Source organism: Cornus florida, unplaced genomic scaffold (genome assembly GCF_030987335.1).
Source record: "Cornus florida cultivar Cherokee Brave unplaced genomic scaffold, ASM3098733v1 CherokeeBrave_3.0.0_Hap2_Chr11, whole genome shotgun sequence".
Lineage (NCBI taxonomy): Eukaryota > Viridiplantae > Streptophyta > Magnoliopsida > Cornales > Cornaceae > Cornus > Cornus florida.
The window spans coordinates 71,399,026-71,423,308 of record NW_026775581.1 but is presented as its reverse complement, the minus strand read 5'-3'; the positions used below and the strand labels follow the sequence as shown (position 1 = coordinate 71,423,308).

The following is a 24,283-nucleotide window of genomic DNA, read 5'->3' as shown; positions in this document are numbered from 1 at the left end:
GGTTAAGTGGGCTGTGTGTATACATACATATATGTATCAACAATTTCTCTCCCCTCCTATGACAAATATGAATAGTGAAGGAGGGTTCTGAATTTAACCTAAAAATTTGTCAAAATATTAATTTGGGAGCATTGTGTTTGTGTCACGAAAGAGAGAGAGAAATAAGCATTGAAGGTACAGAAAGTGATCTGCGCTACACTCAGGCCGGCCCACTAGGCCCGGAACCAGGCCAGAGCGCCATCGGGCCATTTCAAGGCCCAACCTCGTCAGCATTATGAACGAGTCTTCCGTCCATTGCAGCCCAAAGAGAAGACCCAACTCAGAAAGGCTCAGACCCGAGAGTCAAGAGAGGTATTAGGGCAAATACACACTTCTATAAATATAAGTCAGAGAAAAGGAAAGAGGAAAAACTTTCCTAATACAGAATAAAGATTTCTTGCATCTTCAAGCATATAAGCATTTGTTTTGTATGAGAGAGATTGTTTGCAACAATTTGAGCGCACTTCCTTGACACTCTGTTTTGCCTCCAGCTTAATAGAGAGAAGTGATCAAACTTAATCTATATTTATGCTTGGTTTGACATTAATTGAGATTTGGACCTAGGCCCTATCTTTTACTCTTGACATATCAACCAAATGAATCACCAAAAATGTATTTACCCATATGAAGTTTGTGTGTGTGTGTGTGTTTTTTTTTTTTTCAAATATAAATATTGTTGATTATAATATGGTCATAACCACACAAAGCTCCTCTTATTACACTACCTCCGTAATTTTAAAATATATAAAATTAATTATATTACTTTAGTCCACATATTAAAAATCACTTATATTCTAATCCATGCAACTATAAATTAGAATATTTTTAACATGTTACTTAATAGTGACATTAAATATTTTTTTTTTATAAATATTCTAAGACAATCAAATATAAAATAAAATAAAATAAATTATTTTTTAAAAAATATTTTACATCCAAACAAATTAAACTTAAAAGCAAAAATTGACACTCACTAAGGTATTTAATTTATTTTTTTAGGTAAGCATTACTTCTTATTGATAAAAACAATAATAATAATAAAAAAAAAAAGTTGTATAATTAAAATATACACATATAAAAGAAGAAGAAAAATCTGACTGACCAGTTAGTTGACTGATATTTTCAACAAAACCACAAAAAAGACGGCGTTGGGACTTGTACACATTTCACTCTCGCCAGATTAGAAGAAGCTGGAGGAGTTTCTCTCTCCTCTTTCTCTCTCTATACGAATTAGAATTTTCAGTTGCTCTTTTCATTTACCAAACCCTAACCTTAACCCCCGCCCATGGCGTACATCCCCAAACCTTCGGACCACAACCAAGATGATCACGACCACAATCGTCGGCTCTACAATCCTTACCAGGATCTCCAAGTCCCGATCCAAACCCTATACAAGCTTCCCACCTCACCGGAGTTCCTCTTCCAGGAGGAGTCCATCGCTCAACGCCGTTCCTGGGGCGAGAATCTCACCTACTACACCGGCATCGGGTACCTCGCCGGAGCTGGAACCGGCGCCGGAAAGGGCTTCATCGATGGCGTCAGGGCGTTCGAGTCCGGCGACTCGATGAAGCTTCGGGTGAACCGGATCCTGAACGGATCGGGACAGACGGGCCGGCAGTTCGGTAACCGGGCGGGGGTTCTCGGGTTGTTGTTCGCTGGGATGGAGAGTGGATTGGTGGCGGTGAGGGACACGGACGACGTGGTGAACAGCGTGGTTGCGGGACTGGGGACTGGGGCGCTGTATAAGGCGGCGGCGGGGCCAAGATCAGCGGCGGTGGCAGGTGCAATCGGCGGAATGGTGGTTGGGATTGCAGTGGCAGGGAAGCAGGCATTGAAGAGATACGTGCCGATATGAGGGTATTTTGGTCTGTGCCTCTATGCTTTGTTTTAATTGTTCCGAAATTTTGATCTGTTGAGATATAAAGGTGTTCATCGCCAAATTGACTATTATATTCTGCATGAAAGATTCATGCTTTGATATATATATTTATTTGATGATGTTGTATTTTGTAGAAGATGTGAGTGATGAATAATTTGAATCAAACTTTGTTATGAGAATCCAATTTATGTAGAGAGAGTTTGTAGTTCTCCTATTATGTGTGTTCAAATGAATGGTTGATTGGTTTTTGGATCCAATTTTTCTTATTTGAATGTTCAAATGAATTGTTGATTAATGCGATGTTTAGGCTGTTTAGCTCTATATTCTTGTTGTAAATTAGATAAGACCTCAATATGCCATTTTTAGGTTTATTTTGTGGACCTGAATCCTCTCCATTGGAACATTAGGACCTGTTCCGTCCAGTTCGGGATGCAAATATACCAACCTTATTGTTGAGTACATTCCGAACTGGATAGAACTGACTGTACTGTTCAGAGTAGGGGATTTTCTTCCTTATTTATTCTGTCCTCTACATTTGGATGGTTGGTTCGTATTGTTGTATTGACTGTTGTTGAAATGCTGTTGCTGTTTTAAGATAATTGATGATGTCGCTGATTTTGATTTAAGGCCTCTGGATGCTATTATTATGTTTATTTGCATCTTTGGATGGATAGTTGTACTTGACCATTTGGTGCTACTTTTCTGTTGGTAAAGTTATGTTTTGAGAGTAAGATGCTTGGGATTTTCTGGTGAGATTGTGGTTCTTCCTTTGAAAATTTTTTATCCTTTTGTGGGAATAGCATATCATATAGTAAGTAAGAATGCAGAAATGGTTAGGTTGTTTCATAGTGATATGGAGGTCACAGGTTCGAAATAGGAAATAGTCTCTCCGCATATGGAGGTAAGACTGCATTCATTGAACCCTCCCCAAACCCCGCAATGGCGGGAACCTTTTACACCGGGTAGCCCTTTTATACTAGGACATGGAGAAGTAATTTCATTAATATATTAGTTTCTCTCTCTATATTAATCTTTGTTAAAGAAAATTTATCTTTTGGAGAATTTATCAGATATTATGAATTATGTCCTTGAGGAATGAAATGCCTTGGTAATTTGGGTGTCAGTTACGTCTAGTAGACCGGACTTTTTGTTGTTGCCATATCCATATAGTAATTGAGATGGTGAATGTCTTTTAATTAAGCAGTCTTGGTTTTGCATATATCATCTGATATTTGTTGATGTATAGCATGCTAATACTTCCACTTTATTGAGAAAAATGCTGTTAAATACTAAAGCTTGCTGAAATATGGTATTTATAATATTTTTATTAAGACTACTGAAAATAGATTGATCTGGACACATGTAATTTAAGTAAAATAACTTTCAAGACTTTTAGGCTTGTTTTGTTTTTTTTTTTATGTCGGATATTTTTGTTTTTATTTTTTATCCGTTGAACTTGTCAGGTTTGAAGATATTTTTTCATTTAGTGGAATTATTTTGCGTTTTAGAAGAGCTAGGTGTGGTTCTCCTTACCTCATGGTACACAATGAACAGTAACCCGATCTCTAGAACATGGCGTATCATCCAAAACTTCTGATCACAACAAAGATGATCATGACAACAATCATCAACTCCACAACCCATACCAAGATCTGAAAGTTTCAATCCAAACCCTGTACAAGCTCCCCACATCATTGAAGTTCCTCTTCCTCTCGCTCAAAGCTACACTGGCATTGGTTACCTCGCCGGAGCAGTTGCTAGCACCAGCCCCGGATATCCTCGTATGATGTGATTCTCTTGGGATGGCCAATTTGTGCTTCCTCGCTATCAAATTAAAGAGATGTTCATGTCAAACTGATGACTATATACCTGACTAAATGCGAGCAACTTATTACTGATGATTGCAAAAATTATTGAAGAAGCCAGTGAAAAGCTGCATTGATGGGGGAATGAAGAAGCCAGCAACTCATGTCCCTCGATAAGCTATGATCGGTGCTCAATTCATAGAAAATTCTGACTCTTGTTGTGATTGTTTCGACAGTGTCAAGGGTAAAATAGATAGGAAACTGGAGGATGAGATAAACCCCAAGGACTCATTCAACGGTATATAGTCTTTATTTCTCTTTTCGCTCTCTATGAAATGCATTTTTTATGAGATTTTTAAAATTAAATTTCATATTGAAAATGTCATGCATATGCATAGGTGATGCTGTGCATAGTGCAGTTGCTCTAAAGTAGTGTTGGTTTTACTAGAATGAGAGTCTTGTTGATAGATCGATCGTATATAAACATATGTGTATAAACATGTCGGATAGGCCTAATAACAGCTCGCCCACTGCGAACAGTGCTGATGTGATCAACTTAGTGATTCAGTCACAAAAACGTTTCTCATATGACATGTTTTGATTGAATTCCTCCTCTGTTCTTTGTGGAAGTCGGTGTTATATAGATGTAAACATTAATATTCTGTAAGGGAATGTTCAGTGTTTCCGATTGGCATTCTGCAGAGGTTTTTTTTTTTTTTTATTCATAATAACTCACACACACATGTTTTTACCAAGGCTCGAACCATTGACTTCAAGGGAAAGTAAGGGTCTGATACCGTTAGGCTACCGATCTTCGGACTATGTATCGTCCATCTTGCTCACTATCCAACAAATGAAGGAATATAAAGGGAAAAGGGAATCATGAAGAGAAAATGACGATTACAATTAAATGCATGATAGATTCATATTTGAAAATCAGTTTTTCTTTGGAGAAAACAAAGTTGCTGTGGGGTTTGAATGTGGATTGTGTTTTCTTGCTGCTTCTTGTGGTGAATGTGCCGTCACCTGTTATGGCTCGCTCGCTTCATTCGAGAAAATAATGAAAAAAGTCAAGTACTTTTATGAATCTTGATCTAATTTATCAAAGAATCCAATACCACACGGTCGAATTTGGCTTTTTAGTTTTGGAGGACAAAATCCTTGAAGAACCCAACAACAATAGTCTAATTGTTTTTACATGGTCCGGGACTACATGATCTCTACCAATCACAGTACCCATCACAGCTCGAAACGTAACCAATCACAGCGCAAGATGGAAACAAATGTGTGGGGTTGTGATTGACTAGGATCATGTAATAGTTTCTCTTTGTTTTCCTGTGAATCTGCCAATGAATCCAAACATGCATTTAAAAGAACTACTTGCCATGCAAAAGAGACATATTTGGATGTATATCGAGCTGCAAACAGAACCATTAATACCACCACACTGGTGTGATAAAGAGAGTCAAGCTTGATTATGTTTGTGACTCGGTAACTCAGCGACTTTTCTTTATCTCACCCGTGTGACTATAGGTTCTGTAAACAGCCCATGTTCTAAGCCGGAACTAATCGGAACCACCAAGCAATAGGTATCTTCCTATAACATATAGACAATCAGGACCTCTTCTGAGCCCTAGGTCATCCGAGCCAGCTCTGCACCTTGATCTGGACAATATTCAACATCTCTGAACCCAAACTCAATTTGAAACCAAACTACTTGAACTCGGCTAGCCATCGGCTGATATAAGAGATGGGTTCAAGATCTGCTGACAAATAAATAAGCCTCACAACCCCATGACAAAACAACTCTTCATCTATTGATTGTGAAATGCATATAGATAGGATTCTGTGTTCAACTGAAATATCTCTCCTGCTTAGTAAGTGTCTTTACACTCTATACGAGCAAAATTCAGTTCATGTTACAATGCCTCGAGGTCACTTTTATTCCAAAGCCATCTAATTGTACTCTCAGGTACACTAAGATGAGTGATACAAATACATTTCAAAGCCCATTAACAAACAGTTCAGGTCACATTGGAGGCCTCCTTGATATTATCTCGGAGAGCAAAAAGAATATTTGAAAGGCAAAACCAAAACAAAAAAGTCGACTTAGAGCAACATCGTCTCTGGGTTCTCAATATAGCCTTTAAATGCTTTCAGCCATTCTGCACCAATTGCACCTAAACACAAACAGGTTGGTTAAGAGACTTTATCATCTTGAAAGCTTTGATGGATAAAGCTACCAAAAAAATAATAATTACAAAATCAAAGTCTTCATAGAGCAACTTACCATCAATAACACGGTGATCACAGCTCAATGTTACCGACATGAAGGAACCATACTTGAATTCCTCAGAGCCGGAACCAGGAATGACCCTCTTCTCAGCTGTTCAAGAATTTCGAAATATAATGAACAATAATCATGATGGTTGTTGCATAACAGACATGATTTATGTACCGATCTTACCAGACCCAACTGCTAGAATGCCCGACTGAGGAGGATTAATGATGGCGCAAAACTGCTTGATACCAAAGGGCCCTCCCAAGTTTGACACGGTAAATGTGCCACCCTGTAATGAGGATGGTTGAGAACTATGTACCAATACCACAGGGCAATCATCCTTCTGTGGTAAGTGATTATAAAGGTAAAATTCTCACCTCATAATCTTCTGGCTTTAAGCTGTTATCCCTGGCTCTCTGCGCCAAATGCTTGACCTCCTCAGAGATTTTGGACAACCCTTTCTTGTCAGCATCCTGCAAATAACACGGTACGATTTCTTCATAAGAACTACTGCCAGAACTAAAAGTTTAAAAGCATGGACATAAATCAACAGCATTGAATTGGCCAATGACTCACCCTGATGACGGGGACAAACAGTCCATTATCTGTCTGCACCGCGACATTGATATTCACATTGTTATACCTGGACAGTTTGACACAGAATAATGTCACAGTCAACATTATAAGTTGAACCAATCATAATGCTTACTACCATAAACTTACTGGCGGATATAGTCATTGGTCCACGAACTATTGCATTGAGGAACTTTTCGAAGAGCCAAAGCAGCAGCCTGCGAAAAAAATTATATAGAAATTAACTGATTGAGAAACTTCTAGACCATTATAATACATCAGCCAAACAATAATGGAAAAAATAAATAAATAAATAAATAACCTAAATAAGGTAGATGTTAATAATCATCTCATATTGGTGCATATTGTAATGATTAATAACATTTTGGAGGTGGGGGGATAAAGCATCGTCTAATCATGCAGGCCAATTTACTTCAGGGATCAGTTTCTGATGTCTGGTAATCGCAGGACCATACTAATAAGCAACTTAATTGAGACTCGGAGCCAAAATAAATAGTGACCGGAGATTTTGATACCTTAATTACAAGGTCATTAACAGATATCTTCTTTCCACCTGAAGCCTCTTGTAATGAATTGAGTTGGCTCCTCAAACTACGGACAAAGCAGCATTCAGATAATCATACAAGATTTGATGGGGAATATCTTTCAGGAGGCGAAATATTACTCACTCAAAAAGTTTGTCAACACGAGTATCTACACTCAAATAATAGTGTGGAATAGTTTGCTTTGATAATAACAACCGTGAAGCTGTCACCTGCAAAGGTTACACCAGGAATTAGATTCAGAAAGTAAAGCTCTATTCTGCGAAAAAACTGAGCAAAATAAAATTCTGAGCATTGATCGGAAACCTAATAAATTAAAATAAAAAAAAAAATGGGTCCACAAGGAGTGATTGGCAGTAGGTCCCGTGCATCCAAAACCTCAATACTTTTAGTATAAACAGTACGATGATTATGATGACGAGGATGAACCCAAATATTACCTTCCTTATCTGAGAATGAGGGATGTCTGTGTAATCTAATGGCTCAGCCCTCGCTCCACTAACCTTGGGTGCTGCTGTTGAGATTTCCTTTCGTGGAGAAGCTACATCATGGGAAGGGATAAAAAAACTAATGAATAAATCAAGAAGATAACATGACTATTGAAGCAAATTATCCATTTGAAGGGGGTAAAATCAAGAAGATAACATGAACATGATATAGCAGCATCAAATCTTAAAACTAATGAATAAAGTGTAAATGAAGTACAGCATTGAACTCTCAGCATGTAAAATATATCTAGAAGCAAAAAGTAATACCCAAGTAATCTTCAATATCAGCCTTCACAATGCGTCCATCAGGACCTGTTCCTTTGATGCTCAAAAGAGGTACCTATACTCAAGAAAATGTGAACTATATCAAATGACACATGCTTTTAGAGGCTCAAGTGCTCAACAATAATAATCGCATCCTATTTACGGAATAAAAATTGCAGGGGGAAAAAAAGAAAGTAAACTTTAGTGACAGCATCTTCTGTAATTTACATTGTGATCTTCAGCCAATTTTCTTGCAAGGGGACTAGCAAAAATACGATCTTCTGCTGGAGAAATTGCACTGTCCCTGGTAATTTTGGGCTCTGGTGAACTGACAGGTTCCTCAACTACCTCTTCTTTGGGTGGGCCAGAATCAGAAGGCCCTTTAGCTGCAGCAGTATCAACTGATGTAGAAGGTTTGTAATCTTTAAATTTCCCTATATCCTCTTCATCTTCAACAGTTATGGCAATCACCTACAGGAGAACATATACAAAAGCCCACTATTTCAAAAAGTATTTTTCTCACTATCAATTAACAAAATGATAAGCATATAAGATAATTCATATTAGGTTTTTTAATTAAACAACAAAAAAAGAAGAAAAGAAAAGAAAAACATCACCCATTCAATTTAGGTTGGATGAAATATACAATATAAAAAACATGTCATCGCATGCTGAGGAATTGACGCAAAACCTTCCATTTTTCCTCCTTTATATCCCCCTATAGCTAAAAGTCATCTAATTCATTTTCTGAATGCTAGGCAATCAGAAAATGTTTTCACAAAATTGAGCACAACTGACATAAAGATGCCAAAATGGACGAGTAGTAAAGACAAATGTATGACTAGAATGAAGATGTTCATTCCAAGTTACATGATTCTAACAATTGAAAAAATGTAAAAGAGAATCAACTGAGAGAGAATAATTATGTGCAAAAAATTCACAGATAAACCAACAAGGAGTGATATAGTACAAGGGAAAAGGGAGAAACCAAAAAAGGTCGCAGCTTGCAGTTGTAGGAAAGAAACACAGTGGTGAATGAAACATGGTCTATCAGAATAAATAATAGACGAAACTTGCAACTCCGAATAAAGTAGAACCACAATAAAGATTCATGCAGTCAGACCAAAAGAGATCAGATAAGGCTATGCTGACTTGAATTTGATTAAACATAATCTATAAAATGATACATGGTACCCTACACTCCCCCATCCATACCCCACCCCAACCTACAACAAAAATTAAATAAGAAACAAACAAAAGAGTTTTAGAAGAATCTCTTAGACAAAGGGTAATCATCAAAATTACAAAACACACTAAACAATCATGATCTAATGTAGAAGGTTTTGGGTCAGAGTTGTACACACCCAAATCACAATAACTGAAAGGTATTAAAACGATGCAACAAAAATGCTAATAACTCTCTCTCAGTCAAACAAACATGATAAAGAGGGTTCAAATTTTGAGCGCAGTCAATTCGTGCAAATAATACCAAAGGTAAGTTCTATTTCCAGTTCACCACTCCCTAAACCCTCGATGAGGGGGGACCACGTTAGTTAACGACCCTAACAATAATGATCATAATTGATTTGAGTGATTTGGATCTCAGTCTAAGTGGTATATCTCAAAACAAAGGAAAGCCAAGAAAACTCAAGAGGACAGATGTACACCTATTAACCAGCATAATGTACAAACTTCGCAAGTGAGGAACTTGTGCAACTCCTACCTTTGCAAATACTAAAGAAAAAAATAATACAAAGCTAAAAAAACTGAACATTTAGATCCACAGTCGGAGTCAGACCTCCTTGATATTGGAATTGAAGTTTAAAAGATGGATGTGGAAGTGCTAAATTGATTTCTGAAAATAAAAACAATTTTATGGCTTCTTTTACAAAAATACTCTTTGTAGTAGACTCTTGTACATACATTGCTAAATGGAAGATGTGTTTCGACAGAATGCCATTCTTTGTAGAGGTAAAGGACTAATGATATCTCTTGAATTTTCATGGAGAACTTGACACCATCAAATATGATTGTACCACGCCTTCACATGAAAATAATTATCACATCGGCTGGTTGGCATATGCCAAAAAAATTTGTGATGCGGGAAAGATTCTATGGTAGGACAACTGAAACAATCAATAGGGTACTGCAATATATTTAGAAGTTAACACAACTAAAAAGTGAACCTGACACTATTTCGACATTTGAGAAATCATTTATGGTTTTGTCCAAAGATACTGTGAATTTTGTAGGTTGCAAGCATCCTAAAGAAATGAAGCTCATAAATTGAAATATTCCAATTGGGCATGCTATTGTCCAAAGTTAGCAACACTAGTTTTAGAATATTATTTATATTCAGCCATAGAAGGTCAGTACGAGGACCACTGCTAGTGCTAGGGGCAATGGTAAAAGCTCATGTTGCCAAGCGGGGGAACCCGGATTCGAATCTGAGACAGCCACTCCAAGCAAATAACGTTGACGGTTAGGCCAACCTAGTCCACCACTGCCACCAGCACTTTGGGATTCAATTTAATTAGTTACATATTTACTATCCAAAAAATCAGACACATCGTGCCCATCTCTAGTTCTTTAAGTTCAAAACATATACTGAAATAGCCAATCATGAGGTAGATTACCTAATTTAGGCACATTTGATAAGGGTTTATTCCATACAATAGCCCCTTATGATGTGAGGGTAACAGTGATGGAGGAAAAGGGAGTTACACTATAGATTAACACTAAGATGTACTTCCATTGTACAGTCTAATTTATTCCAATTTCTAAGAAAAGAAAAGTAAATGTTGCCAAGTGTGACCATCCAAGTTTGAGTTTGAGGGTAGCCACTTTGGGCAAATAGTGCCAACTGTAAGTGCACTCTACACCAAGTCCACCAATCCCAAGTCCCAACAACCTTGATCAACAGGCACAACACCCCGTAATGCTCTCTTATTCCAACAAAAGAAAGATGTAAATACAAAACTATCAGGAACACAGCAGAATAGATGGCAGATAAAATCAGTACCTCGCCAACTTTAATTTCTTTCACCCCGTCTCCATGTAATATCTTAGCAAGATATCCTTCCTCCATGCATTCCATCTCAACTGTTGCTTTATCCTTTGTTATGAAGTGGATATGATGTTAGATGTTGGTTCATATGATGAGAATGCCACATTCAAAAAACATTTATCAACTGCAAAAGCCTAAAAGATAAAGCAAGGACCCTACTGTTTCAACTTCACAAAGTACTTCACCAGGAGAAACTTTATCACCCTCTTTCTTCAACCACCTTGCAATGTTACCCTACATATCATGAAAAACAATCATTTAGGAGGGAAACCAAAAATCTATCGTAACGTGATCCTCTTCTAAGCTTCACAAAGGTCCATACCTCTGTCATTGTTGGTGAAAGAGATGGCATACCAATTTCCTGGTGTGGAGGAAGACCTGCAAGATATGAAAGAACTATTCAGGACTTTGATTAGAAATAACACCATTATTAATTACAAAAGCAAAGAAGACATTTCAACAAAAACTTTCATAAATGACGAGGAATAAACTGTGACAAGGAAGAAGTACAATCTATGTGATTATTCCATTAAAACCAGAGAGAACCACAAAAGAATGGTACATAGAAGTAAAAGAACATCAATACATATGAACAAAGAATTTCTAATTCATTGTGAAGTAAAGCTTGCAAGAAAGAGAAAAGCTGAAAAGGAATATGGGCAAAAAGAAACACTATTCTTCCATTAGATCTTTCCTTGTAACCTACTACAGTCTGCAGAAAGCAGCACACTTCATTCTACTCGCCGTATTCATCTACTACAGGATGAATGAATGATGTTGTAGTATCTTGAGAACTGCAGCTAGCAGCACTGTAGTTTGACAGGGAATCCTTCAAAAGCTTTTAATTACACTCTTATCAATTATCATTCAAGTGAATGTAGCCTACAATGAAACAAGCACAATTTGTTTTTTGCAAGTACCTCCATTCTATTATTTATTGGAACCCGTACCAGGAAATATAACTCAAACAAACAGCTGCCAATACACATTTATATAACAAGAATATAGATATAAGTGTGATGTATATAATATACACACATAGTTATATTTATGCATGTTTGGAGTAAGTGCATCTTTTTGAGGGGAAGCGAAAGAGGTGTCCATGAGCAAAATTCTTAAATAAATTTCAATAATGATCTCAATTGTCATGTATAGCAAAGACATGAAAAAATAATAAAAATAGAAAAATCGGAAGAAGATGGCAATAGCTTAGTTTGCCACAAATGTATGGTCTGCTATGTTAACAATGATATGACCCATCAAAAATAAATTCAGTGTTACGCACAATCTGAAAAGAAGTTGTGTGCAGGTGAACAATATGTACTAAATCCATTTAACCCCTCAAATCTTAAATTATAAAGACGGGACTACTACGTTGAAGCATTTAGCCACAAATGAGGGTTAATGGCAGCCCTTTTTGACTTCTATGTGATTGCATAAGATGTTGTCATATTTCGGCGAACCGGCCAGTTCACAATGGAAAATGATCTGCCCGATACCGAGACACACCGATATATCAGTGAGTCCTGGTACTCACATGAGAACCGTCTGACTAAGAGTCAGCCGGTTCAGCCGTTAATTATATATATTAGAAAAATGGGCTGGGCAGCCCATTTCATCAAGAAGCAATTAATCTGACTTGAATTTTGTCTTTCCACATGAATTTTTATAACTCATCATGCTCCAATCATTCTTTCACGTTTCCAATGTGGGAGACACAATCTTTTATTTGTTTTTGCCTTCATGTGCCTACTTTTATATACCTCATCCTTCCTTTCTTTTCAACACATCTCTGATATGGGACAGGTTTTAAATTCTGTTGTTTACCCCTTTAGTTTTTGGTTCTGGTTTAGTGTAACAAGGGTCATTTGTCCCACATCGGATCCAGATGGGAAAGTGATTGAATATAAATGGAGGGATATGCAGCACTACCCAAAAACTTGAGCTTTTGGGTAAATGTGCAAGCGCACGCCCATTACAGTTGGTATCAGAGCCAGACCCAGTCCTTGATCCGGTGTTACGCCAAGCGCCCGGCCCGGAACGCATCCGGAATTGCAGCCCGGGTAGGCAGGGTGGCCCGATCAGCAACGAGGGCGTTGCAAGTTTGGGTAGGAGAGAATGTAACAAGGGTCATTTGTCCCGCATCGGATCTGGATGTGAAAGTGATTAGGTATAAATGGGTGGGTATGCAGCACTACCCAACAGCTTGAGCTTTTTGGGTAAATGGGCAAGCGCCCACCCGTTACATTTAGTCTTTACAAATTTTGGAAGGAATACATTTATCTTGCTTATTGAAAAAATAAAAATATCAAACAAATATAATTTTCATAGATACCCAATCAATTTGAGGATTTTATTCCAATCTTTCAATAAATTGAATATTTTTTTTCACATGACCTCACTACATTAAGTCAATACCTTAAGTTTATGAGAGATTCTTGATTCTTTAAGAAAATCAAATTAGAATATCATATTTTGTTTAGCATAATGGTGCTAGTATTTTATTTAACAAACAGAATAAAATACAGTTTCAATTGCTCATTATTATAGGCTGCATAATAATAAATTATCATAAAATCTCATTAAAAAATTTCATTTTATATGCCAATAATAGCATATAACTTTTATAGTTTATTTGAATTTTAAATTTTATTTTCTTATTTTAAATTTTAAATTCTCACATGTTATATATGGTGTGTTTTTTTAACTCATTTCATAATTGAGTTTATTTTTTATTCATTAATTTCTCAAAGAGTATAATCACTAAACCTTTTTATTAATGACATCGACTCAAAATTCACGATAACTAGTTATCACTCGTGTTAAAATGATCTTAAAAAAATTCTATAAAATTCATTAAAAATCCATCTTTGTTGAATTATGTTGTAAAAAATCGTGCATCAATGCACTTTGAGCACTGTGTGCATGGTTGAACAAATTTGGTGACTGCAATAACCGATTTTGTTACATTACACCGATATGGGCCTGATTCTGTTATAGCACCACCGTGATCACGACTATGGCTGCGATTGCGAACCTTGGATATTGTAACAATTATATTAGACTTTAGGTTTCTTTGGATTGTCTATATATACATGGGCATATGTATTGGATTAAGGACCTTTGATGAATATTGAATATTGAGCAGTTGATTACAGTTTCCCCACCCCCCCAAATTCTTCCTATCTTCCTCTCTCTTCTTCTCACTCTTGCCTCTTCCCATTCTATTTAAGTTGGTATCACAGCAAAGGATCCATAGCATTCTGTCACTGTTTATTACAACCCAAACCAAAATAACTTCTGCCAAGCTTCACTCTTAACCCACTTGCTACTGTTCACCACCAAAACTCATCAAAGCACCCACTAACCGGAACCCATCACTGCTGTGAAACTCAACCCTCACGACCATTAGACTAATTGACAACCACCAAAATCATAACCCCGCTGCTTCACCCTCACGGAAATCCATCTCCACCCAAACAACAACCAACAAAAAACCAAATCTACAAACAAAATAACCCCCACATTTCCTCGTCTCCTTCAGTCCCACAATTGCTAAACCATAGTTAGATCATTCACCCATCAGAAGGAGAAAAACAAAAAAGAAAAAGAGAAGGAAGGCGAACAAAAAAATAAAATAAATACCAGCGTTCATCACCGGAGCGTCGTCTGGGGATGATATCACCATCGCCGGAGACCAATATCAGCTTGCTCACAGCGCCACTACTGCTGCTGCTCACAGAACCCTTATTAATGAATATACGATTATAACTTGCTGTCAGTGGGATATTTATCCCAGATCTGCATATTGTGCATGTCAATATCTAAATCCAGATCTGACCCAACTTAAGCTTGAAAACCAACCCACTTATCCCAGTTAGTTTGACCCAGAACCAATAAACCAACTCTTGTTTAACCTTAACCCAATTGACACAACCCACAAGTCCAATTGTTTATTTTATCCCAGCCCATTTCTGACCCAAACTCAAATACTTACACACAACGTTTTGTTTTTCATCTCCATATTTACTTTTATTTTTGCTATCACCATATCCACTTGATTTTGAAAACACTCACAGCCTATGCAAGAGTTTAGGCATATTCACCTTCACTACATTCTAAGTTCCCACTTGTGTATCGTAGTAATTTAGGTTACTTAATCCAATTTCTAGTCAAATATCAGCATTTTCATATCCATTGCCTCATCCATTGATATATCATGACCACTAGAGACTCATATGATGCCAAAACTGCAATGGACAAAAGAGATCAAAATTTAGAATAAAACATAAATACTTTATGGACTTCATGATGTCTATGAAGGACTCAATAGCCCAGCTCCATGAAGAGGCTGCTAAGTTGACCACATCTATGGGCAAACGTCCTATTGATGAACCTAACAGAAAAGATATCCTTAATGGGCTCTATCCACTTATTTTGCTCGCTCTTCTGAGAGCTCTTAAAAAGTCAATTTTGTATTTCTACCAGATAGTTTGAATCATGACGATAATATTTTCTGTTTATTTTATAAAATGGATCCACTAGATGGCGGGTCCTAGTACAGTTTATGCTTATAGGAGGAGATATGAGTGGTAATTTCACTTGCAGATGAGTCAACACTACAAACATGCCCATGATGTTTGGAGGGTGGCACCCTTTTGCGTTTGGTGGTGCGTTTCGAAGGAGTGGAATAGAAGATCCTTTTATAGGGAGGAATCTCCCATTGGGGTTCTGAAATTTCTTTTTTATTGGGCGATGGTGAGAAATTGTAATTCAATAGAGGAGATAGTTGACTTTTTGATTTTCTTGGATCCGTAGGACCTTTTCTTTTCGGCTCCAGCCTTTGTGTTGTCTGCGGGATGCGTTCCCCCTCTTGAATGTTCTCTAATACATTTTTACTCATAAATAAATAAATAAATTACATGTGTGTGTATATATATACATATATATATAGGAGGGAGGGGGAAATGTTGACTGTAAGCTCAGGCCTTGATGAGATACTCTTTTTGAATATGTTAATCGTGTGACAGAAACCGGGGCAAATAGAGACTGTCCACCTCATTGGGCCTCATTGCATCCGAATATATTACATTTTTCTAGTTTTGGGTATTCGGCTGCATTTGACTATGACAGTCATTTAAGTCTTTGCAGACAAAATTGTATGCAAGGAAATGTACTCTTTTTTAGTAAAGAGTTCTTCCTGAAAAATAACAAAACTAGAACTACTAAAGTAGAAATATATATCTATAAATTGCAAATCATTCGTATATAAACTAGCAAGAACAATAAATGTTTGAACCAGCCTCCAGAGTCATCATCATCATCCATGCCTTAATCCCATATGAATGGGGTCGGCCACATGAATTCTCTCTCTCCAACCTTTTAGGGTTTACGGTTTAGGTTTAGGGTATTACATGCCATTTCACCTACCATATTTAACTTTTTTAATTCACTTTTAATAACCTCATACTATGTTAGTTTTGGTCGTCCCCACCGTCTCTTACCTTCTATAACAACTAATCTACCTCGTTGACCAGCCCATCTCTAGGTCTCCAATGTGTCCAACCCATCTAAGTCTACTCTCTCTAATTTTCTCACCAATGGTGCTACACCAATTTCTCTCACACTTTCATTAGTGACCCTATCTCTTCTAGTCAATCCACTCAACCATCTTAACATTCGTATTTCCACTACATGAAGGCGTTGTTCTTGTTTCTTTTTTAGGGCCCAACACTCCGCTCCATACAACATAGCTCCATACAACATAGTTGGTCTAATAACGGTCCTATAGAATTTCCTTGTAGCCTATGTGTTATTCTTTTATAACATAAAATCCCACTAGCTTTTCTCCATTTTGTCCAACCGGCTCCAATCCTATTAGTCATATCACTATCCATCTCTCCATCCTTTTGTATTATCGATCCTAGATAACAAAAGTGGTTGTTTTGAGTAATTTTTTAAATTTCAAATGTTATCATTACATTATCAATGTCTGAATCTTTATTGAATTTACACCCATATACTTGGTTTTAGTTCAACCAATTCTCAATCCTTTCGATTCTAAAACATTTCTCCACAAGAGTATAAGTTAGTAATAATCTTGTATCTGTATTGTAGAGCAATTAAGAGACAAAATAATGGTATAATGTTTCCATAATTATCATACAGAAGCATCTTTACAGACAAAAAACTTTAGAATCAACTATAGTTTCTTAGAGCAAAATTGTAAAATAGAACTACACCTGACTCTGTTGAATAACCTCTCCTTGAATGCACCTGTGAACTGATATCAGAGAACAAAAGAAATAAGAAGCTTTCATAATAAAATTAAGTACTTAAAAAAAAAAAAAAACATTGCACAACCTACCATGTGAACCCTCTATTGAACTCCAAGCCAACCATTGGAGTTTCCATTGTACATGCTGTCCTTACAACATTCCCATTGTGTACTCCTACTGATGAGATCTACACAAAACAGTACATGATAGTTACCTATGACCAATGAGTATTCAGTTCGGATAATGAACACATATCTCCACAACAAATGATGATGTAATAGGAGAGGCATGCCTAAATTATGCCAATGAAGGTGACGGTGAGGAAGAGGAAATGAAATGATTAGATGGGTCAAATCACCTTGAAAATGGCAGGATTTACTGTTGTACAACTGTGAGTGTATCTAGTGTAAGACTTACAAACTCCATATCCCTCTCCAGGCATACAAACATGTCGACGGAACTGGAAAATATCTGGGAAATAACAAAAATTGCTAAAAACTGCTTATGGAAAAATAAATAAATAAAAATTGCTTAAAAAAAAAAAAGGAAACCTCAACAACAACCAAGCACTGCAGTTATCATGCCAGATTACAAAAATCTTTTAGAATCTTAATACCATGAACCATAGGTTATCAACTTATCATGCAATTACCATGAACTTTAGCATGCCTAGTATGCTAGGTGAGCTTGGTGAAAAACATTAACTCAAGTCAAGATCCAATAAGAACCATATATAAAGATGAAACTAAGGGACCCTATTCAGTGCTGCAACTTGCAAGTATCCTCCTCAACAAATATTACTATAAGAAATGCCATCTTGTCTGTTGGATTATTTTCATCTTCTTCACCGAATTCCAGAAAAACATACTTTCGATATATTACCCAACACAAAAATTAGTATCATTCTGAAGTTTTGTATCTAAAATTTGGATTGTACTCTTAAGTTAAATTATTTATAATCATATGAACGCATTCTTTTTCTTCTTTTACATTATTTTTTTTTTTTTTGGTGCACATGTGTGTTATAAGCAGAAAGTCCACATGGACATATAATGATCCATATTAATATACACCCAATTCATGCAGCTGCCAGCAATTATGTTACCCTATTTCATACATCATAAATATATATATATAAACATGGACATGTATTAAAAAAACAATTCACATTGTACATTTTTGTTTTAGAATTCTATTGTGCCATAATACCAACTCAGAGGAAAAAATATGTAATTCTAGTCCATGCACATTCAGGTGGAAAAGAAAACTAGACTTTAATTTCATTAAGATCAGATATGTACAACAAAGTCATTAAACACATCGTACATAGACAGGCCAAAGAAAGAAAGAAAAATACACATCACTTGTTGACATATGACCAATTAATAAACAAGAAAGAAAATCAGATACCAACCATCTCTTATATCAATAGAGGGGCGAGCACCATTCGAAAACCAACGGACCAAAATGGCATGGTCATGCCGTAATAAGCCGGGAACATTTCTGAACTGTAAATATCAGGAAAAAAATAATTCATAAATTACATACCTAAATGAATAAAGCATGATACCAAAGAAACATTAAGTTTATAATGCATTAAATATGTGCAAATCTATAGCATCGAGAAGCATATGTAAACGAAGTGTGTGTTTGTGTGTGTGTGTGTGTGTGTGTGTGTGTGTGAGAGAGAGAGAGAGAGAGAGAGAGAATAATACCAAACTGTGTCTGCAAAGATAATTAGTAAATGCAATTGAGTACATGATGGTCATGAACTAACAGAATATTTTTTGATAAGTCATGAACTAACAGAATATGATAGAACATTGGCTTTGACATTACAACTAGCAATATAGATGCAAACTCTCACTTGGCAGAAATAATGCATAGAATCATCAGGCAATACAACAGCTTTGCATTACTTTCAAGTAAATTAGAGAAGAACTCGCATTTCTTGGGCATTCCTCCCTTCCACAAATTACGCGTCCATTAAAGCATTAAACTTTTGTTCCCTCAAAATATATCTTAATAAAGAATAAGGCACACGTGGCTATAAAATAAAACCACATTCAGGAAGGGAAAAAAAAAGAATAAGAAACAAAAAAGTTGTTTCTCTTGGAATTCCATCACTTCCTTAGATTGGGAAAAGGTAGTATGGCAGTATTTATAGTCCCTATCTTCACCAATGTAGGCAACATGAATGCGTTATTATATATTTGTATGAAAAGAAATAACTGACTACAAAGATTCAAGAAAAATGTCATAAAATCTTCTTCTTTTTAATTAGTAAAAGGATTTCATAAGGACACCAGAAAAGGTGCAATCCATGCCACTGCAGCGTATGCAAATTACAAACTGTACACCTTTTTTTAAAAAAAAAAATCCAAATTCTCTGCAAATCATTGAGCTGCAAAAGATTTTTAATAAAAAGGCCTAATATGTTTTGCAGCCCAATTATTCACACACTCAAGAAAAGGAGAAAAAGGACCTTTTTTTCTTATTTAAAAGCACAATCCCATCAGCTCCTCCATTAGGAAGCTCGTTAGCCATAGCCCTGACCAGATGGCATCAAAACTACCCATTCAGAGAAATGTTTTATCTTCAAGTGCAATTAATCATTAATACTGTTTAATAATCTCCAAGCACTCTCACCTTCACAAACCAAATTACAAAATTAGTGTTACCCCACTCAGCATACGTTAGGTGTATTCAAGCCATTTAAACGCATAATTGTTAAATAATAAGGTTTTAGAATTTAAACCTACAATAGTAAGAGGCATGACACATGGAGTATAATCCCAGTCCCCTAAGCGCCCTTCAGGTGTTCTAGAAACTAAAAAATATATAAATCATCATCATTCTTGCCTTAAATCCCATATGAATGGGGCCGGGCACATGAATTCTCTCCAAGCTTTCCTATTACATGCTAAACCATCTATTGTATTTAACTTTTTCAAATCATTTTTTATAACCTCATCCCATGTCATTTTTGGGTTCAGCTACATGAATCCTGTGTTCCTATTCCACTCTATCTAAGGCCATGGCCTCAATCAAACCACATGCTATCATATCCTTCTTTACTAACCCTACTGTGTTAACTTTGATCTTCATCTTCCCTTAGTATTATCCTCAATGTGTATATCACTCTTCCTAAGTAGCACACTTAAAGTTCTTCTTTGCACTGTCCAAACCACAAAAATTATCAACTCTAAAATGAAGAAGCTTGGAGTGATTTGGAGAGACGTACAATTTCTTAGCTCAAAGTAAAAATAAATAAAATAAAGCATGCATAAATTACATCCATATCCTTCCCTTCTCCTCTCTCTTCTTCTCTCCTCTATTTTCTCTTCTCTTCATACTTATAGCAGGGAATAAAAGGTGTAAAGGACAAGAAGTAATATTGAAGATGATATTCCAACACATCATCCCAACGATTGAACAGAAGGATCACCATGTCAAATCCAACTGCTGGATGTATATCTTCTGCACGAGCCATAACATACAAAGTGAAGTTGATGAAATAACATAAAATCAATCTTAAACATGCACAACTTCGACTCATGATTCAGAGTCTCCCTATACCACAATAATTTGGTTGAGCAGTTGAGCCATCTTGTTATTGCAGGGCTATGATAAGAATATGTGAACGTACAAAAAATATGTGTTGCAATGTCTTGTTGCGAGATAAGACGTGCATCTCATCTGTGACAATGCCATCTCACAATAACACGCACAACAAGTTGACCAAAACATTATCCTCTCACTTGTCAACATTCAAAAACCAACAACACTGATTAGGTCTTCTTGATAAATAAATAAATAAATAAAAATATATTTCAACAAAGTCAATTGCTTTCCCAGTCACTCAAACTCCATATATGAGTCCCTTTCTCTCATGAAAATTCATATACCAAGTCTCTCTCATTATGAAATACCAAGTAACAAATAATTGTGGGGTTCTTCTACTTAAAGAAAAGGGTATAGTTTCATCCTTGTTTTCAAGTTATTTAGATGTGATTGCGCATATATTTACAATTTTTTGAAATTGATGTTGTGTGCTAAACACATAAGCATTTTTTATTTTCAAGCATAAAAGTAAACAAGATGATAAAATTTCATTAGATCTTTATAAATCTAAGATAAGCTTCCCCCCCAAAAAAAAAATTTTGATGCAGTAGAAAATACAAAAAGAAAAAGAAAATAAAGGATCCAATGTTACATCAGCACCATCTACATAGCAAGTTGCAGATCTATAATTCTCTACCAATTTAGTACCACTTAAATCTAAGCTCTGAACAAATATATCTTCCCATCTTGGATTCTTGGTTACACGGTATGAAGTCCCTCATTATGGATTAAGTTGTGCAAAGAAATGGCTACAAAGTTTAAACCTTCTTGTGTCCCCAACAGGGTTGTCAACACTTGAAATGTTATCCAAATGATAATTTGATACTCATTTATAGGATCAGAATATGTAATTAACCACTCAAAACCAGGGTAGTCCACAGTGTTATACCGTCTTAAGTCCTTAACATCAATATGCAGAGTTGTGTTACATGTATTGTTTAAAATTCCTAGTCTTAACTTTGAGAGTTTAGAGGCCCCATTTGGCCTTGTGTAGTTCTCTTGGGATGTGATCCCCTTTTGATCGCTTTCTAATGCATTCTTATTTATCAAAAATTCCTAGTCTTAACATCGTTTCAGGGATACACAATAGTGTATTACCATAGTACTACCATCCAATATAATGTTACCGAGTATTAGAAGTATAAAACACAATATCTCATTTGTCTGCCTTCCAGGAGTGTAAATGACCTGAGCTTAGCCAGTAACAAGTTGACTGACCTCCACTAAAACATGCTACAAATTTAGCCTCAATATCCAAGCCCGTATTGCAATATAACTGAGTAGCTCATCTTAGGCTCAAATCAGCTCAATGTGATAGAAGAATGACAAGGAGACAGTACATCAAATTCAAATTGGGAACACAAGCTTATTTTTCCATATACTAGCCATACCCCCAGCCCTCATCTTGAATGGTATTCCGACCACTTCTAATGGAAGAAGTGCTCCTTCAAGTCTTGGATGAGACACTCGTGTGTGTTGTACTTCTTAAAAAGAAAAAGGTATACTCACCTACTTGGTATGAACACTGAACTTGGAAGTGATAATCATAAATTTTTTGCCTATCATTCAAAATTTGACAAGATAAAACGTGAATGGAGCAATGAAAGCCACCAAGAGTCGAGAACAATAAGCTTTGCAACATTGAAGAGAATAGCCAGATTTGATTGCTGTTACATGCAAATAATTTAACTAGATGATTTAAAGACAGTGCATGCAACTCATTGTATCTTGTATTATTTTGTAAAACCCATCAAACCCACATCCGGGCTGAGGAAAAATAAATAAATTTGACAAGTAGAAACCGTTTTTCTTACAAGGCCAGGGCTGAAGAAAAAATAATATTACCCATTCCGTACTAAGCAGTTTAGGGTGCAAAAGTACTCTTGAGACAAAAGAATAAAAATGTATACAAGGGCATTTGTATTTGTAGATGCAATAACAATTAAGTGTGCCTACCAACCTAATTGATTATACTATCCTAAATGGATAAACTTCAAATAATTATAAACACATTTAAGATTGAGAATTTAAGATGTCAAATAATACACCAAACACTATTAGCAGCACCAGATGTGAATTAAAAAAAAAAAAAAAAGGAATTAAAACAGTTGCACCCAGAACTAGAAATGATCACTAAACCAAACTACATAGATTGATATATAAATATTCATATATATATATATATATAAACACGCCGTCCTCTGAATGTTCCAATACAATATTTTTCAGTTCAAGAATTAAAAGGTCAAAAAAAAAACCACCAAATGCAATTAGTATCAAATGTGCATTTTAAAAACTAAATAAATAAACTAGAATTATATACATGTATACATCGGTTGCAACCAGAATTGGAACCTATCACGAACCATAATACGTAGAATGATATACTTATGTGTGGATATAGTGTTTGGATGCACAGAAAAGGAGAGAAAATGGTGAATTCATTGAGATGGGGAGTACCTTTTTCGACTGACTGAAGATTTGAGATGCGTAAGTCATGGTTCGACGATTCAATAGCAGAGTATCGAAACCCTTTTCAGCCTGTGAAGAAGGAAGTAAGGATTCGACTGATCGTCTCTATCGTAAGATACTCTATAAATATATATATGAATTTAGGGCGAGAGACAATTCGTATAGATGGCTGTAACACACCCGACTTTTCTTCGTTTGTGCGTGCGGGGGCTTGGTGGGTGCGATTCCGGAGGTGTTGTCTTTTGACTTGTATTAAGTTAATTTGACACCGTGACCCGTCTCAATTTTCCACTAAAAACTGTTATTGACACCTATTATTTACTATTCTTATAAGGGTGGGATAATTATATAGTTAATGTGTTGATCAACTTATCATGACTGCGCGCGAGCATACACGCGCACACGTAGCATATGAGTATTGCTTAAAGTGTTTACTCCCTCCCCTCAATATAATTGTCAATTTCGTAACCGTGAGTCACAATTTACGAATTAAACAAATTAGGACGGAGGGGAGGGAGTAATTAACAACTGTCATTGGTGAATTATTAGATGCTAGACTTGACACTATCATTGTAATAAGTTTCTTCATTCGATTGCAAAAACGGATAGAAGTTTTTATCATTTTCTATGTGCGTGTCAATAAATTCTATACTTACTTGCTCCCATGAGTACTTCAACTCTCACATTACACCTTGAGTTACCTGATGTGTTATGCAGTAGACCTGTCAATGGATCAGATTATGATCCAAATTCGGTCCGATTATTCGGATATGAATTGAAAAAAAAATTGATAATTCGAAAATAATCCGAATCTGATAATGTGTTTCCTTAACAAATTGAATATAAAAGAATTAAAGACAGTGACGGAGTCAGGATTTCAAGTGAGGGGGGCACACTGTCAAAAAATAATAATAATAATACGGAGTACATATATATATATAACAACTATA

At 36.1% G+C, this 24,283-nt stretch overlaps 2 protein-coding genes across 2 annotated transcripts; one reads left to right on the top strand and one right to left on the bottom strand.

The window, feature by feature from the left end:
- The first annotated feature begins 1,170 nt into the window (after window positions 1–1,170).
- LOC132284103 (mitochondrial import inner membrane translocase subunit TIM23-2-like) lies at window positions 1,171–4,420 on the top strand. Its single transcript, XM_059786173.1, has 2 exons — window positions 1,171–1,904; window positions 3,382–4,420. Exon 1 carries the CDS (start codon window positions 1,325–1,327, stop codon window positions 1,892–1,894), a length of 570 nt encoding a protein of 189 aa, XP_059642156.1. The 5' UTR covers window positions 1,171–1,324; the 3' UTR covers window positions 1,895–1,904; window positions 3,382–4,420.
- A 1,098-nt stretch (window positions 4,421–5,518) lies between these two features.
- On the bottom strand, window positions 5,519–23,582 carry LOC132283067 (dihydrolipoyllysine-residue acetyltransferase component 2 of pyruvate dehydrogenase complex, mitochondrial-like). Its single transcript, XM_059784951.1, has 19 exons — window positions 23,322–23,582; window positions 18,652–18,745; window positions 17,596–17,708; window positions 17,327–17,424; window positions 17,202–17,242; window positions 11,282–11,337; window positions 11,119–11,193; window positions 10,915–11,007; window positions 8,121–8,363; window positions 7,896–7,968; window positions 7,581–7,681; window positions 7,267–7,352; window positions 7,114–7,189; window positions 6,728–6,795; window positions 6,581–6,647; window positions 6,382–6,477; window positions 6,191–6,293; window positions 6,014–6,109; window positions 5,519–5,903 (listed from the first exon to the last, which is right to left on the bottom strand). Exons 1-19 carry the CDS (start codon window positions 23,358–23,360, stop codon window positions 5,833–5,835), a joined length of 1,689 nt encoding a protein of 562 aa, XP_059640934.1. The 5' UTR covers window positions 23,361–23,582; the 3' UTR covers window positions 5,519–5,832.
- Between the last annotated feature and the right edge of the window lie 701 nt (window positions 23,583–24,283).

Bases quoted from the DNA above. Each gene is read 5' to 3' on its own strand.
- LOC132284103 (XM_059786173.1), top strand. From the start codon at position 1,325: ATGGCGTACATCCCCAAACCTTCGGACCACAACCAAGATGATCACGAC.
- LOC132283067 (XM_059784951.1), bottom strand. From the start codon at position 23,360: ATGACTTACGCATCTCAAATCTTCAGTCAGTCGAAAAAG. The intron at 11,194-11,281 runs GTATGGACCTTT...CATGATATGTAG, and splicing joins TTTCACCAACAATGACAGAG to GGTAACATTGCAAGGTGGTT. The intron at 6,294-6,381 runs GTGAGAATTTTA...TCCTCATTACAG, and splicing joins TAAAGCCAGAAGATTATGAG to GGTGGCACATTTACCGTGTC.